We start from the raw sequence: 15,911 nt of genomic DNA on the forward strand, positions 1-15,911 counted from the left end.
CAGTAGCTAGCACTGCTTCACCCTAGCCTGGGGAGGGCTGTAATTATTAATATAGGACCTAATATTCCCAAGAGCCCAGTTCTCATTTAGGCACCAGAATCAGAGGCCAGATTTTCATCAGAGTCCAGCCCGCGGGGTGCACCTTGGGAGCTGAGCTTGTCTGGAAATCTGGCCCCATTCGGGGAGCAGAGCCCCGGCAAACCTGGCCCTGAGCTCTTTGCAAAGCCCCTAGGTAGGGTGCTGAGTGCTTTACGGACCAGACCCCTGCCCCAGAGGCCCAGCAAACAGCCATCAGAGGGCAGCGATTGGTGCTCACTACGCCCCAGGCTGGATTGGACCCGCCCGCCCAGAGGCAAAGCCGCTTGCGTGCCCCAGTCCAGTCCAAACAGCTGGTGTCTAGAAGGGGCGGGCCCGCTGTTGTGGGTGGAGAGGGCCCCTGAGGACGGGGGGGTGCAAGGGACACCCAGGGGTCCTGCTGGGGGAAGGGTCAGCGTGACGGGCGGAGGGGGAGGAAGGATATTCCAGGCTCTGGCAGGAATGGGGGTGGGGGTGGGGAGGGCGAGCTGCTGTCATCTCAGCCACAGCCCCTCTAGCTGAGAGCCGGCAGGAGGCTGCTGGAGCCGCAGGGGCCCGGAGCTGCCAGCGGGGGGCTGGGAGGCAGCGAGTCAGGGTGGGGCCCCGTTCATGGTGCTTTTCCCTTTCCCCCTCCAGCCTCGGAACCCAACTTAAAAGTGCGCTCGCGGTTAAAGCAGAAGGTGGCCGAGCGCAGGAGCAGCCCCCTGCTGCGGAGGAAAGACGGGACCGTCATCAGCACGTTCAAGAAGAGAGCCATCGAGATCACGGGTGAGTGACGGACTCGCGGGGGCTGCCCGTCGGCACCTTGATCATTCAGCACGGGGCTTTGGTTCTGATTAACCGGAAGTTGTGTCTGGTCTGGTCTAGAGAAGAGAGGGGAGGGGAGACTTGAGCACCTGGCTGGAAGCCCAGACTCCTGGGTGCTAACCCCAGCCGTGCCACTGATTTACTCTAGCGGGTGAGTCACTTCTCCTCTCCGTACTCCAGTTTCCCCATGTGTGGGGGATGCTGCTGCTGCTGCCTCTCTTTGTAAAACACTTGGGGGTCAATGGCTGAAAACTGCTGCAGGGGGGAAGTGTTATTAATTGGTGCTCAGCGTGTTCTCCAGCAGAACTGTTCTTTGGCCGCATGGCAAACAGCCACCGTGAGGCACAAGCCTTTGGGAGCCGGAGGTGCTCGCAGCCGGGGCTCCAGTCCATTGTTACTTTGCAGGAAACCTGAACCCAAAAGGGGTGAGAACGTGACGTTCCGAAAGGAATGGTTGGGCGGGGAGAGATCGCCTTTGATTAGACCCACATGGTGACCTTGAATTTCTGCTTGGGGCTCAGACAGGACAGGGAAGGGTGTGGTAGATCCTAAGCAGAGAGAAGTACAGAGATTGTGTCCTTTCATTGCTTTACCCACAAACATCAGCCGGGTGGCGCACTGCTCCTAGCGGGGGAATCGAGGCCTGCTTTGGGTCGCTGGATATCATCCCGCTGCCCTGCATCCAGCGAGATCACCGGCCGTCTGTGTGCACAACCGTGCGCCTGATGTGAACATGCAGTCGTCGGGAATGCAAGCGCAAAGTGCATGCTCCTTTTGCTCGGGAAGGGGGGGCTCTCTGTTGTCATTTCACCTGGTTGAGCTTCGGGGGTGTGTGTGTGTGTGTGTGTGTGTGTGTTTCCGTTAGTATTGCTGGTCTCTGCCTGGAGCCCCGGAGAGACTAAACAGAGAAACATCTGGTTGGTGTGCGCGGTGGTGAGTGTTGTGTGCACAATCGGCTCTGCATTGGGAGCGTCCCGTTAGCTCCTGGGGCGTGGATGCGGGCAGGCTGGCTGATGCTCCCTTAAGGGAGAGACCTGTAGAGCAAACTTCCCTAGCGGAGACACAGCAAGAGAGTTCTTTTGCCAGAGTCGCTGAAGCCGCTCGCGGGACTCTTTGGAAGGATGGTTTTGCCCGTGGCCACACTAGGGCTGGTTGGTTGTGCACGCTAGTGAAACTTTCTAGAGTAGGGGGGAGGGAGAGCTCAGTGGTTTGAGCATTGGCCTGCTAAACCCAGGGTTGTGAGTTCAATCCTTGAGGGGGCTGCTTAGGGATCTGGGGCCAAAATCAGTACTTGGCCCTGCTAGTGAAGGCAGGGGGCTGGACTCAATGACCTTTCAAGGTCCCTTCCAGTCCTAGGATATCTCCAATTATTATTATTTAGGAGCCTAAAGGCTGGTCTACATGGGTACGGTTTCCCAGTTATACCGATATCGTACAGGTCTAGTTATACCCGTATAATCCCTGTATGGACCTTCTCAGCCCTGAGTGGTTTTCCTCAGCGTGGTTTAGCCTCCTTCCTTACATGATCCTCTTATGCTGGAATAAGATTGTCCCCACGAGGTTGTGCCTGTACAACTATCCGCCGTAGGTTACAGCTACGCTACGGTCACTACCACTGCCTGCGGTGGCTGACGGCGCCGTAGTGCAGACGCTTCCTACGTCGACGGAAGGGGGTTTTCATCAGTGGAGGTGAAATCAGCCGCCCCGAGCCGCAGCAGCTAGGTCGGCTTAACTACGGCTTTCGGGAGGGTGAATTTTTTCACACCCCTGAGCGACGGCGTTGGGTCAATCTACATTTTAAGAGCAGACCAGGTCTTGGGTTATAGCAAAGAAACTTCCCTGGGTATCCAAGGCCTGGGTGACGCTGGTGGATCCGAGGACGGATTATAGGCTGTGTTGATCCCTTTGACTGTGCGTGTGCGTCTGTCGTTTGCTACTTGGGTTTGCAACTTGCAGGGTAAATGGCTGGCCCAGAGCCGGCGACCGATCCAGCCCCTGCCTGCCCGTTTCCCCCGCAGACCAGGGCATGGCGGTGAATTTCCATGTGGAGAGCGAAGATGGAAGAGGAGAGGCTTTGGTGTCCTCATGTTGGCTTTGAGCTAGGATTTTCCAAAGCGCGGCAGATGCCGGTTGAGTGACCATGGGAACTGCTGGGTGCTGGGCCCATTGTGAAAACCTGGTTCTGACGTCAGCACCCGAGCGGGAACGGAGCTCTGGGTGCTGTTGACTTACAAAGGTGGCTCAGTTCTTTTGAAACTCTGTCCCGTGTGGCGTGGAACCTGTCTGCCCGAGGCCGCCTGCCACCATCCCCGCGGGCGAACTGACCCGCCCGAGGTTTATGAGAGAGGGAGCTGCTGACAGGGCGTCCCCGGATGTTGAAATTCATGCCCCCCGTCCCTGGTTGGAAATAGCCTAAATTTGGGGACCATCATGGCATGGTGCAAAGCCCATTCGCCTGCGCTGGGGTGAACGGTGGGCGGCGGTGGGGGAACGTGGATTCTGTGATGGGGATTTTTAGGGATGGTCTCTGCAGAAGGGCTGGGGGGTTTGTGGGCTCGGCTGCTGCTTCCCTCTTGTATTTGATTTCCTGGTTGGATTGAATATTGTGCCTGGCCCCCTGGAGTCTGCACAGGCGCAGGCAGAGCTGCACTGATTGACACCCGCTGGCGATCGGGCCCGTCCATCTCCTCTGAAACCCAGGCCGGCCCGCCCCCGGCGACGGGATCCCGGCTCCACGAGGGATGAGCCAGTCGCCCCAGCTCCTCTGGCGAGGCTGCAGCCTGCTCGCTGTTATGCAACCAAGCGTTGATATCGAATGAAGAAATTAATCCAGAGGCCCTGTAATCTGTGCGGGGCCATTTTGTGTGTGTGAGGAGGGGAGAAGGGGAGGATAATCCAGGAGCATCTGTTGTTGCTCTCGAAGGAAATGTTTTGCCGGGGACGGGGCGGGGGCAGATACAGCAGCCGCCTCTGAGCTGCTGTTACATAACGTCCGAGGTCCGGGGCCGCTAGCGGTGGCAGACGTCAAGGGCAGCGGCAGGTACTTGTCTTCCTGAGATACAGGGTGGGGTCAATCCGCAGCGTGTCAGTGGGCCAGATCCGCAGCTGGGGCAAGTCCATTGATGTAAATCAGCATCCCGTTGAAGGCAATGGAGGATCCGCCCCCTGTCTGCTGATCCTGGCATGGAGGTGGTGGTTGGCGAACCGCTTCTGCCCTAGTGACGGTGGCTGGGGGTGGTGCAGAGCAGGCTGGGAACGGTTGTTTCTGTACCTGTCTGGATGGGGGGTTGTGCTGACCTAGATTTCTAACCTGGGGTGCCCGATGGCCGGGGGCAGCCACAGCCAGGGAACGGGGATACTCGCGGGGGTGGGAGGGGCCATGCCCACCCTGCCATGTGGGAAGATGGGATTTTTTTTTCTTTTTGGTGCATTGCATCCGGGGTCATGTTAAAATCCCGCCATATCCCCCGCACAGCCATTTGCTCCAGACGCTACTGACTCCGACCGCTACTGGCTTCCCCCTGCTTTGCACTGGGGCGTACGAGGGCACAGCCCCGGGGGATCCGGGCCAGGGCTGGGTAGGGGAGGTGATCTCATTCCAGCTGTGAGGGACCACAGAGCTCATGGTCACATCCGCTTGTGTGGCCAGCCCCCCCAGGGAGCCATGCAGAGCGAGAATACTAGCAACCGCTTGTCAAGCCGCCTTCGTTGTAATGGGTCCTGTGTCAGGGATTTCACATGCCCTGATCCCGGCTCTGTGCCCATCCTTTGGGGTCAGCTGCTAGTAATTACATCTCATCCTTTCCTAGCTCCGTCCACTCAGGGCTTGCAAAGTGCTTGACAAACACTGTAGAACGTAACCCTTGCAGCCCTACCCCTGCGAGGAGAAGCAACGCTCAGGGAAACTGAGGCATGGAGACGGGCAGGGACTAGAACTCCTGTGGAGTCTCCTGGCTAGCATCTAGACAACACTCTTGCACCCCTCTCCCAGTGTGGCAGGAGTGCTCTGACGCTGGGGAAATCCTGCCCAAAGGCAGCGTCCCTTCCTCCCAGACTCCCGGCGGGTCAGTTGTGCAGACGTCCGTGCCAAATTTGCTGGTGCGGATCGATGCCTTTGCCAGCCTGGCCCTCAGGACTGGTTCGGGTCCGTGCTGGATGCCCAGGGCAGGGCGAGCCCGCTGGGGAAGGGCAGCGACGATTGCAGGGTTTAGCTCCTGGCCCCCGGGAACGACATCTGGATCGGCCTGGCCGTCGGGAGCATTGCGGGGAACGGGCCTCTGGGCTGTGTGTGCAATTCTCCCTTTCTCTTGCAGTCTCCTCCGTGTGTAACAGCGCCCCAGGGTCCGGTCCCAGCTCCCCGAACAGCTCCCACAGCACCATCGCTGAGAATGGCTTCACTGGCTCTGCCCCCAACATCCACACCGAGGTAAGGTTCGCAGAGGGAGCCCCCCCCGGGGGGGCACTGTGCCTCCCCCACCCCAGTCCTCATTCAGCACGAGCCCTGACCAGAGAGCTGAAAACTCATCTCCTCGGTGGAACTGCCCCGTCTCCATCGACGCTGCTCTGATACGTGCTTGTAATGTCAAGGACGTTTTCCTCTCCTCTGTCTTGTCTCTAAACCTTTTCTCCGGCTACAGGAGGGCTGCAGTGTGCCCGGAGGAAAGGGTTGGTATCGTGTGGTGGGGCTCGCCGGGGGCTTCACGTCGCTGGCGCGTTACACGAGCGAAGCGCACGCGCGTGCGAGGCGTGTCTCTGGGCGGATGCTAGTGGGACGGTGGCATTGCTAGTGGAAACGGCGCCGATTCTCTCGCTCGCTGCGGTGGGGTGACTCCCAAAGGGCTGGGGAGAGTTTTGGGGATCTGGAGGTTATTTTTCGCTGGGGCTAGGACAGCGACGGGGGCTTTTTCTTCCTCCGCAGTTGGGATGCTGCCATTGGAGAAAACAAAACAGATGTTGCCTAAAAACTAAAATAAACCGAAACAGCCAATGACCAAACTACACCCCCCCAGATACCTTCCTCGGGACTCGAGTGACATGAGCTCACCAAAGTCGGGAGGTCGTTTAAACCTCATTCCCCTTTGTTTACTTGTTCCATTTCCTTCAGCTGGAAGCTGGTCAATTACCCTTCCTGCTCGGAGGCATTTTCAGTGGGCAGATCCCCGGTGCAATCGCCACATGTAGATTGAAGGCCCTGATTTAAATAGTTAAAGGGACCATCCTGGGGTGGCCGAGCTAGGCCCCCCCGATCTGTGAGTGGAACACCCCCGTCCAGCACACACGACATGGGGCGGGGTTGGGCGTGCTCTGGTTTGCGGGCACGGAGTTCCTCGCCAGCACACAGCCCTGCGTCGGCCTCGGAGCACAGCTAGCGGGTTTTTGTGTCCACGGGCCCTTTGGTGATGCTCAGGGCCGGATCTCGGGGCCGCGGGTTCTAGGCTTCCACCATCCGCCTGTCAGCTAGGCCCCGCTGCTCGTCGTCATGGGGTTCCCTGTCCTGGTCCCACAGCCTGCAAGATCCTCTGCAAACATCCAGATCCGAACCCGAATACAACCCGCTTGTGCCATAGGTTTGTTCAGGACTCTGCATCTCTCTTTCCCCCCCTCCCCAAACGAACACACGAGGGCACTGCTCTGACGGCGGTCCCTGGGCTGTCACTTGGCATAGCTGGTCGTCATCCAGGGGCTTTGCTGGGAGAGACGGGGACACCCCCTCTCTCCCGCTCTAGTGGAGCGGCTGGAAGCACACCCAGGATCACGGTTAACTCAGCCAGGCCCAGTATAAACCCGAGAGATAATGAGAGGCAAGCACAGAGCGAAGGCACAGACAGAGACGGGGCAGGGTTGGCCGTGTGCCCAAGGCGGGTGCAAGGATGTTTCGTGCCTTAGGCGAAACTTCCAGTTTGTGCCCCCCCCCGAGCCCTGTGGCAGCTCTCCGCCCCCCCCCTCCACCCTGAGGCGCCCCCCTGCAGCAGCAGCAGCTCCCAGCCCGGGAGCTGTGCAGCAGCTCCCCGCCCCAGCTCACCTCTGCTCCGCCGTCTCCCCGAGCACGCCGTCGCAGCTCCACTTCTCCCGCCTCCCAGGCTTGCGGTGCCAATCAGCTGTTTGGCGCCACAAGCCTGGGAGGGAGAGAAGCAGAGCAGGGCGGCGTGCTCAGGGGAGGAGCAGTTCCCGTGCGTGCCGCCCCCCTCGTACTTGCTGCAGGCGGCCCTGCCCGCGCCCCCCCCCCGCCCCAGGTCCCTCCGCCTAAATGCCGACGACGACCAGGGCGGCCGAAGATCTGGCCGCTACAGTCGCCGCCAAAGGACCCGAAATGCCGCCCCCCAAATGCTAGTGCCGGTCGCCTAATGGGTTGCACCGGCCCTGTGTGTGCCCGCCCAGGGAACCCATCCGGCGGGTTTAACTGTGACGTTGCTGGGGTCAGCCATGGCCGCGGCAGAGACGTCTCTTATCCCCGATCAGCCTGAGCTGCTGCCCCAGGCTTCTGCAGTGGGGCTCGGCTCCCCGGCGCGGGTTGCTGCGTCGATAGGGGCTTCCGTGCCCAGCGGAGGGGCGAGGCTGGGAGCGCCGAGGGGACACCTCGCCTGGGGGCTACGTGGGCTGAACAAATCCGTGAAACTCACTGGCCGTGGACCGAAGTCTGGGTCCTGGAGCGCCCGCGCCGAGTCGGGAGGGTGCTCCCTGGAGGGGATGCTGGGGGGCACCCTTTCCTGGGGTGCTAGAGCTGAGCAGAGGTGGAAGTAGGGGGAGGTTCTCCTGGGATGCTAGGGGAGGGGGCGGGGCATGCGCCCTCCTCGGGTGCCAGGGCCGGGCCGGTTCTCCCTGGGGTGCTGGAGCTGACGTGTTAGTGGGAGTTGGGGGGTGGATCCCAGCCCATCCAAGGACAGGAGCTCGAGAGGCGCCAGGCTGTGGGGCTGCGATGGGGGTCAGCAAGCTCCCCCTGTCCTCCGAGCCGCGACCGTAGGGACCACCAGTCGCCAGCCCCACGCTGCTTTTCCCCCCCACCCCCCAAGCCCCTTGCTAGGACCGAGCTTCGGGCTAGTCTGCCTGTTTGACGCCTGCGGTAGAAGAGAGCGCCCCCTGCTGGCTAGTGCTGTCCTAGCAAGTCCTGTTCCTGGCGGGCTGGGGCTGACCAGCCGCACCTGAGCTGCTGCCACGTCCTCCTCTCTCGCTTACGTAGCTTCTTACCCTTGTCTCTTTCTTCCCCACCCCCCTCCCTCCATCCCTCCCTCCTTCCTTCCTTCCTTTCTGCAGCAGCTGCTCCCCCAGCACAGAGCCCTGGCCATGGACGGCTCCGCTAGCCAGCTCAGCCTCTATACCTCCCCGTCCCTGCCCAACATCTCCCTGGGACTGCAGGCAACGGTCACCGTGACCAACTCGCACCTCAACGTGAGTACGGGCGCAAACGTGCGGCAACCCGCCCTCTCCCCGGCCCCACGCGAGGATGGAGGCAGCAGGGGGGACAGGAGCAGCGCTCCAGACAGGACGGCAGCGCCTGGCGTTAGGGAGAGCGAGGCAGACCGTGCCCGTGCCGGGGGGGGGCGCGCCCTCGGGGCTCACCAGAGCTGTGTCGTCCCGTGCGCCGGCACGGGGCGGGGGCAGCCTGTCGCCAGTCTGAGCCGGGAGCCGTTTCGCACCCACCTCGCACGGGTGTAAAGGACGGTGGGGAAGCCAGGCAAGGAACCCAGGAGTCCGGGCCCCCGTACCACTAGAGAGAAGCTTGACCTTGCAGTGGGGGTCATTAATAGGCAGACTGGGGGTCAAATCCGGACCGCTGGATGCTTTTGAACGGACTGTGAAATCTTTTCATTTGCTTATTCTCATTATTGTTGGGGGTGGTTTTTAAATGATTTTCTCTGTATCTGCCACCCGGCCCTCCAGACAGCCAGGCACGGCCAGAGCAGAGCTGCAGGCCCTGGGACTCAGTGCAGCCTGGAACTGGGACCATAGTATGGGGATGTGTGGGGCCAGTGGGCCGAGGTGTGGGGACTTCCAACCCAGTCAGGGTGGGGAGTTTTCTGATCACCCACTGCTGTCCGCGAATGGGTCTGTGAACCTGCTAGGGGTGAGCTCGCAGAGGGAGGTGGGGGGCTGTTCGCCTGGCCTGGGGATGTGCCCTCAGGAGGGAGCTGGACTCCAGACAGAGAAGCCCCTTGTGACTGGCTGCGTTTCGCCGGGACCCCACTGTCCCACTGGTGGGTCAGGCTGCTTCCATCCCCGAAGGAGGGAGGCACTTTATCCAGACAGGCCAAGCTGCTTTGGGGACCCGGTTCTGACCCGGCTGATTCTGCGCACGCCCTGGGCTGAGGGGCCGACTTCAGTTCTGTGGTGCTGGTACCGGCCGGAGCCTGCGCCATCCCCCTTGGCCTGGTCCCACCGGCTCCGCTCGCTGGGGTGCTGCCTCCGACAGCGGGTCGAACCAAATGTAGCTGTGCCAGGGAGGCTGAGGAGTGCTCACCCCCCTCCCGATGCCCCCCATCTCACACACACACACACACACACACACACACAGACACACACACACACACCCCGGTTCATCACACACGCACGCGCACACACACACACACACAGGTCCATCACACATACAGGTCCATCACACACACACACACACACACATGTCCATCAGACACACACACACAGGTCCATCATACACACACCCACACAGGTTCATCACGCACACACACACACACACACAGGTCCATCACACATACAGGTCCATCACACACATGCGCACACACACACACACGTCCATCACACACCCAGACCTACACACACATACAGGTCCATCACACACACAAATGTCCATCTCTCTCTCTGTCTCTCACACACACAGGTCTGCCCCCTCTCCCCCCCCACGTACATACACCCACCCACAGGTCCATCAGACACACCCCCAGCCATCACGCCCCACCCGTCACGCTGCCCTCACCAAACACCCACCCATCCCACACAGGTGCTACTGAAGAACCCGGTGCAGAAAGGCCTTTGCAAACCTGGCGCTTTGGAGCCTGAGTCTTGGTGGCATTTAGGGCCCTAAGATCATTGGGCTCAGCCCGGGGGTAAGCGGGTAAAACTCTCCGGCCCGGGCTGTACAGATGATCTGATGGTCTCCTCTGGCGGCTCTGTGAACCCCAGACCTGCTCCGATTCCTGGCAGTGAGGTTCTCCTGGCTGGAGATCTGTGTCTGGCCCAAAGATCCCCAGCCATGCCTCGTACTGCCTGATTAACCCCCCCCACCTTGTTTGGAAGTGATTGTCCTTCCAGCCGGCCCCCTGCTTCCCTCTGTTACTGTCTGCAGCCCATCAGACGGGGGCGTCCGTCACCTTTGGCTTCCCTCAGCTGCTTCTGGCGCGGTTGGTTTTAAACCGTTAAAGCAAAGCAGCAAAAGACTAATAGAGAGAGACTGTTCCCGAAAACACACAACAGCCCGGCTTGAGGCGGGGCCCAGGTCCCGGCTGCGGAGTGGGTCCTGGGCTCACAGCTGGGAGGAGTGGGGCACTCGCTGCCTCGTTTCTAGCAGGTGTTGGCCCACGGCTCCGATTCTCCCATGCTCGGGCGACGCCCGGGAGAGAGCAGGGGCGGGGGGCTACAGGGTGGGGTTCAGGGGCGTTGGCAGAGCGGTGGGTGCGGAGTGGCATGCGGAAGCACCGGAGGCTGGTGTGACGGTGCATTGGCAGAGTTTGCTGCGTGCTCCAGCCACACCCTGTGCTTCCATGAGCAGCTTAGACAAAGTGGAGCCCTCGTCCCCGTGAGCCGAGGGACCGAGCAGCTGTTCGGATGGGAAGGGGCTTGGCGGGGGGTGGGGATTCGTCCGGCCCGGAGATAAAGCCAGTTCCTGGGGCTGGAGCCAAGAGGCCGCTGGTCACTCCAGAGTAACTGAGCCGAGTGAGTCCGTCTGTCCAGCCAGGGTCTGTCTAGAACAGGGGTTTTTAACCTGGGGTCCGTGGAGACCTGAGGGCCCAGGCTGTGTCTAAGATTTCCAGAGGGGAAAAGGCTGAAAACGCCTGGCGTGGACCGTGGAGAGCCCAGGATTTCAGGCGTGCGGCAGCGTGGGCACGCCGGGCGTGGCACTGCAGTGGCGGGGGCCTCCCCGGTGGTGGTAGTGCTTGTGACGCCGGTCGGCAGAGCGGGCCCTTCAGCTCAGGCTGGGGGTGTAACCCCAGGGCTTAACCCTTGATAATGCGGGCGGTTCCAGGCGGATCTGGGGACGGGCACCCAGCTGGGCGGTGCCGCTCCTCGAGCCGTGCCTGCCTGCAGGGCCATGGGGCGCGCTGCCGCCAGCCAGGGTGTGCAGGGCATGGGACAGGTCCCGGCACTGAGCCCCTGCGTAACTCAGCTTTGTCGGCTCCACCTGTGCTGGGGCGGGGCCTTGCGGCCATCTGGGGACAGGGGCAGAGATGGGGGCAGAGCTGGATGTGGCCAGGGAGGAGGGTTACTTCATTCATGGTCCTAATACCCCCCTTCCTCATTGGGAACCCCAGCGGGTGTGTGGTCACCAGGAGACCCTGCTGCCCACTGCCCTGGCTGGGAGCCCCGAGCAGCCAGAGGTGTGTTTTGGGGAGGGGCGGGGGGATGTGATGGTCCCCCCCTCCCGTCCCTGGCCAGCATTCAGGAACAGGGCAAAGGTCTGCAAAGCCCCCCCCCGCCCAGACACACTCTGTTCTCTCTCCTTCCTCCGCAGGCTTCCCCGAAGCTCTCCACCCAGCAGGAGGCGGAGCGCCAGGCCATCCAGTCGCTGCGCCAGGGCGGGGCCCTCACGGGCAAGTTTATGAGCACCTCGTCCATCCCCGGCTGCCTGCTGGGGGTCGCCCTGGAGGGGGAGACCAACAGCCACGGGCACGCCTCCCTGCTGCAGCACGTGCTGCTCCTGGAGCAGGCCCGCCAGCAGAACACGCTGATCGCCGGTGAGTGCGGGCGGGGGGCCCAGGCCCTGCTGGCATAGGGCAGGGGGCCGTCACCGAGGGACCCTGGAAACAGCTGCCCTGAGATGGGGCTCGGTATTGTTCAGATGCCCAGTCCCCGGCTCTGACCACTAGGCCTGAGCTGGGGACAGAGCCCGGTGCTCGGACGCCCAGTCCCCAGCTCTGACCACTAGGCCTGAGCTGGGGACAGAGCCCGGTGCTCGGACGCCCAGTCCCCAGCTCTGACCACTAGCCCTGAGCTGGGGACAGAGCCCGGTGCTCGGACGCCCAGTCCCCGGCTCTGACCACTAAGCCTGAGCTGGGGACAGAGCCCGGTGCTCGGACGCCCAGTCCCCGGCTCTGACCACTAGGCCTGCGCTAGGGACAGAGCCCGGTGCTCGGACGCCCAGTCCCCCGGCTCTGACCACTAGACAGCACTGCTCTGCGAAAGACTCGCAGGCTGGGAGGGCCAAGCTGGAGGCAGGCCAGTGGCTGGTGGGCTGGATAGCCTGTTGGGAAGGGAAGCTGCCTTGAGGCTGCAGCAGGGAGCTGGGGCGGAGGGTTCTGTTCCCAGTCGTGCCGCCATCCTGCTGCCTGGAATAGCCCTTGGCGTGTTCAGCTGCGGTGCGCAGAAGGGGAAACGTAAGCACCAGACCTACGCAGGGACCAGAGCTGGGGAGAGAACCCAGGAGTCCTGGCTCCCATTCCAGTGCCGTGACCAGCAGCCCCCGTACCGCTGGATCAGGCTTCCTGTGCCAGGCTTGACCCTCTGCTCTCTCCTTCCAGTGCCGCTCCACGGCCAGTCCCCGCTGGTGACGGGCGAGCGCATCTCCACCAACATGCGGACGGTCAACAAGCTGCCCCGGCACCGCCCGCTGAGCCGCACCCAGTCGTCCCCGCTGCCCCAGAGCCCCCAGGCCCTGCAGCAGCTGGTCATGCAGCAGCAGCACCAGCAGTTCCTCGAGAAGCAGAAGCAACAGCAGCAGATTCAGCTTGGCAAGGTTGGCAGGGGGAATGGGGTGGGTGGCTTGCAGGGCATGGGTGGATTGAACCTGTCAATCACCAGAGAAACCCCCTCCCATTGTGCCACCTGCCGGGGGGGAGGGGGGGGCATATCATCTGCTGTACGTGGCCCGGGCGCCAACCCCCTGTGCCCCTAGATGCCCCAAAGAACCTTTGCCCCTCCCTTTAAAGATCATCACCAAGACGGGCGAGCTGCCCCGCCAGCCCACCACGCACCCAGAGGAGACGGAGGAGGAGCTGACGGAGCAGCAGGGGGCGCTGCTGGAGGACACGGTGCCCCTGGGGCCGGTGGCCTTCGTGGTGGACGGCTCGCCGGAGAGCGAGAGCACGCAGGACGAGCTGGAGGAGGACGAGGCCGGCGAGCCGGTGAAGGACGAGGAGGGCGCGAGCGGGGACGAAGACGAGCACATCGACTCGCCGGAGGTGGAGGAGCTGGGCGTGGCTTACAAGCAGGTGAGCCCCTCTCACTGCTCCCCCTAAATGAACCAGGGTCTCCTCTACTTTACTCCCCCTCTGCCAGGAGAACAGCCCCTCTCTTTAGGCTGACAGGCGGATTCGAACCCAGGGCTGTCAGCACTAAGGCCGTGTGCCTCTACTGCTTGGTCTAAAGGAGTGACTCCCCCAGCTGGGGCCTGTAGTAGGCTCTTATCCTATTCTGCGCCTCAGCCACTGGAGGGCGACCCTGTGCTAGCGGGGGATGTGCCACCATAGGCGTGACCCCTGGGAGGAAGGAGCAGCAGTGGGAGATGCTCACCCCAAATGTTGACTTACGCAGACCGGGCTAGTGAGATCATCGGGCACCTGGGAAATGGCTAGTGCTGGCTGCTGACAACCCCCCCGGGCTGGCAGTGGGAAGTGGCCCCAGTTGCAGGGCTGGGGGCGTGAGCAGAGCAGAGCCGCAGCCAGCCGAGGGGTAAACGCTTGGCCGCAGTCCCGGCCTGCTTGCATGCCCAGCCACGCTCTGGTGCGGATGCCCACGTCGCGTGCCCAGCCGCACGCGCCCCCAGGGCGCTCTCACGCCTGATCGCACCCTCCCAAAGCTCTGCGCCCTCTGGCACGGCCCCGGCACCCGCTGCCCACCCTGCCCAGCTCCAGCCATTCAAGCCAGCTCCTCCCAGCTCTCTGCGGCTTTCAACTCCGCCTCTGCCGCGTCTGCTGCCTGCCAAGCCGGCTCCCCATTCATCAGAGACGGCTCTGAGGGGCGAGTGACTCATCCACCCCCCTGCATCACCTTCTTTGCTCCCCACTTCCGGCCCCGGCACAGCCACCCCCCCGCATTGTACCCAGCTGCTGCGGCTTCTGAGGCATGACTCATCCAGAGCCTCTCGCGTCCCGGCTGCTGAATATTTGATCACTGTGCGGGCGGGGGTGCGTGGGGACGTGCGGAGCGGAGGGATGAGTCTCTTTCCCCGCAGGGGACGAGGTTTGTAAGAGGGGAGCGGGCGGGTGGGAAGCCGCTGGCGTCTCAGCAGTGCCAACGCCGCACTGTGGTGCTGTCGGGGCCCGGCACGAGGATAGCAGTAGACCTGGGAACTGCACCCCCGAGCCAGCCTGCGCCCGTAACCTCATCCCCGGGGTGCCTGGGTCATTGCAAGCTGGTGTCCTACAGGGTTCTAAACACAGTGCTGAGGAAAGGGGCTGGGGGAGCCTGGCCGCCGGGCGAGCGTGGATGCTGCAGCCTGGGTGTTGTGGGGCATCGAAAGCCAAACGGATGCTTCAGCGGGAGGCGGGATGGGGCAGATTCAGATACGTGTGTGAGTGCCCAGAGCTGGCTCAGAGGGACCCGAGGCTTCCACTGGGCACTGCACGGACCCTATCCCTGCCCTACACAATATACAGTCTTAATAGGCAGAGCAGAGAAAGGGTGGGAGGGGAAACTGAGGCACAGAGCGGGGCCGGGGCGGGTCAGTGGCAGAGCCGGGAACAGAACCTGCATCCCAGCTTGCTGCCCTGCCGCTGGCCCCTGCTGCCTGTGGAGGGCTCGGCCGGGGTGAATTTCCCGCCCTGTGAACATCCCCTCTCCGTGCCATGTTCTGGCAGGTGTTCCCCGATGCTCAGCAGCTGCAGCCCATCCAGCTCTTCCCAGCTTCCTTGACCATCACCACCCTGCCTCACCAAGCACTGAGCCGGACCCAGTCCTCGCCCGCCACCGCCGGCATCAAGAACACGGCGGCTGAACCCCCGGTCAAACACCTGTTCACTACTGGTAAGAAGTCATGTGCCCCGAGGTCACCTGGGGGGGAAACCAGCCCAAGCCACGCCCACAGCCCACGCTCCACCCCCACGATGCCAAAGTGGGGGCGCCACTCTCAGTAACCCATGCAGAACCGCATCATGTGATCATCCCTCTCCTTTCGCGAGTGCTGTGATCAGCTGGGGAACCGCTAATCCAACCCGTCGTCCTTAGACTTCAGAGTGAACGCCCCGCCGAGCTGAACGAGGCAGCTCACGCCTTCTTCGTGTGCTTGGCTGCAGACTCAGGCGGACATCGGGGTGTGGCTCGCGCCCGGGTCAGCTTTGGACGGTTTCTTGTGCAGCCCTCAGGCCTAGAAACTTTTAAATTATTGAGAAAACGAAAATGTCAGATTCTGGAGCAGGATCTGGCAGGAGGAGCCTAGATTGGCCGGAGGCAGCCCAGTTCCCTCGGCTTTTCCAGACGATCTGCCTTAGAAAAGAGACGTCCACTTGCTCTATTGCTGACCCAGGACCACGGTGCAATAAAAAATCCGCGGCACCGAGTCACAGAGCCCGGGGCAGCTGGCTTGGGCGGCGAGTATAAAATGACAGTGTTGTGGTTCAGGCGCTGGCTGGAGCCCGGGCTCTGGGATGCTCCCCGCTCGCAGGTCTCGGAGCCCGGGAAGAGCCCACCCATCTACACTACAATTTTATAGCCCTGCAAGCCTTTAGCAGCCTCAGCCGCGCTGCGGGTCTTTTACTGCAGCGTAGCGGCACCCAGAGGTGATTAGATGGGGCAGCCCGTCTCCGTGGGGCAGCAGCGGGGAACGTAGGCGCCGACTCCGGGGGTGCTCTGGGGCTGGAGCACCCACGGGGGAAAATTGGTGGGTGCTCAGCACCCAGCGGCAGCTCCCTGCCCTGCCCCCCTGCCTC

At 62.3% G+C, this 15,911-nt stretch overlaps 1 protein-coding gene across 6 annotated transcripts in view; it reads left to right on the forward strand.

Moving 5' to 3' along the window:
- HDAC5 (histone deacetylase 5) overlaps positions 1 to 15,911 on the forward strand; it is a 104,155-nt gene that overhangs the window by 69,659 nt on the left and 18,585 nt on the right. For 4 of the 6 annotated variants that reach the window (XM_039516619.1, XM_039516620.1, XM_039516622.1 and 1 more), the window contains 7 exons: positions 712 to 843; positions 5,196 to 5,308; positions 8,134 to 8,268; positions 11,561 to 11,783; positions 12,567 to 12,781; positions 12,975 to 13,256; positions 14,844 to 15,009. In XM_039516619.1, coding sequence (XP_039372553.1) covers positions 712 to 843; positions 5,196 to 5,308; positions 8,134 to 8,268; positions 11,561 to 11,783; positions 12,567 to 12,781; positions 12,975 to 13,256; positions 14,844 to 15,009 — 1,266 coding nt within the window. The remainder of the gene's footprint in view (positions 1 to 711; positions 844 to 5,195; positions 5,309 to 8,133; positions 8,269 to 11,560; positions 11,784 to 12,566; positions 12,782 to 12,974; positions 13,257 to 14,843; positions 15,010 to 15,911) is intronic. The other 2 variants (XM_039516623.1, XM_039516618.1) reach the window with 1 other exon arrangement.

Source organism: Mauremys reevesii, linkage group 27 (genome assembly GCF_016161935.1).
Source record: "Mauremys reevesii isolate NIE-2019 linkage group 27, ASM1616193v1, whole genome shotgun sequence".
Lineage (NCBI taxonomy): Eukaryota > Metazoa > Chordata > Testudines > Geoemydidae > Mauremys > Mauremys reevesii.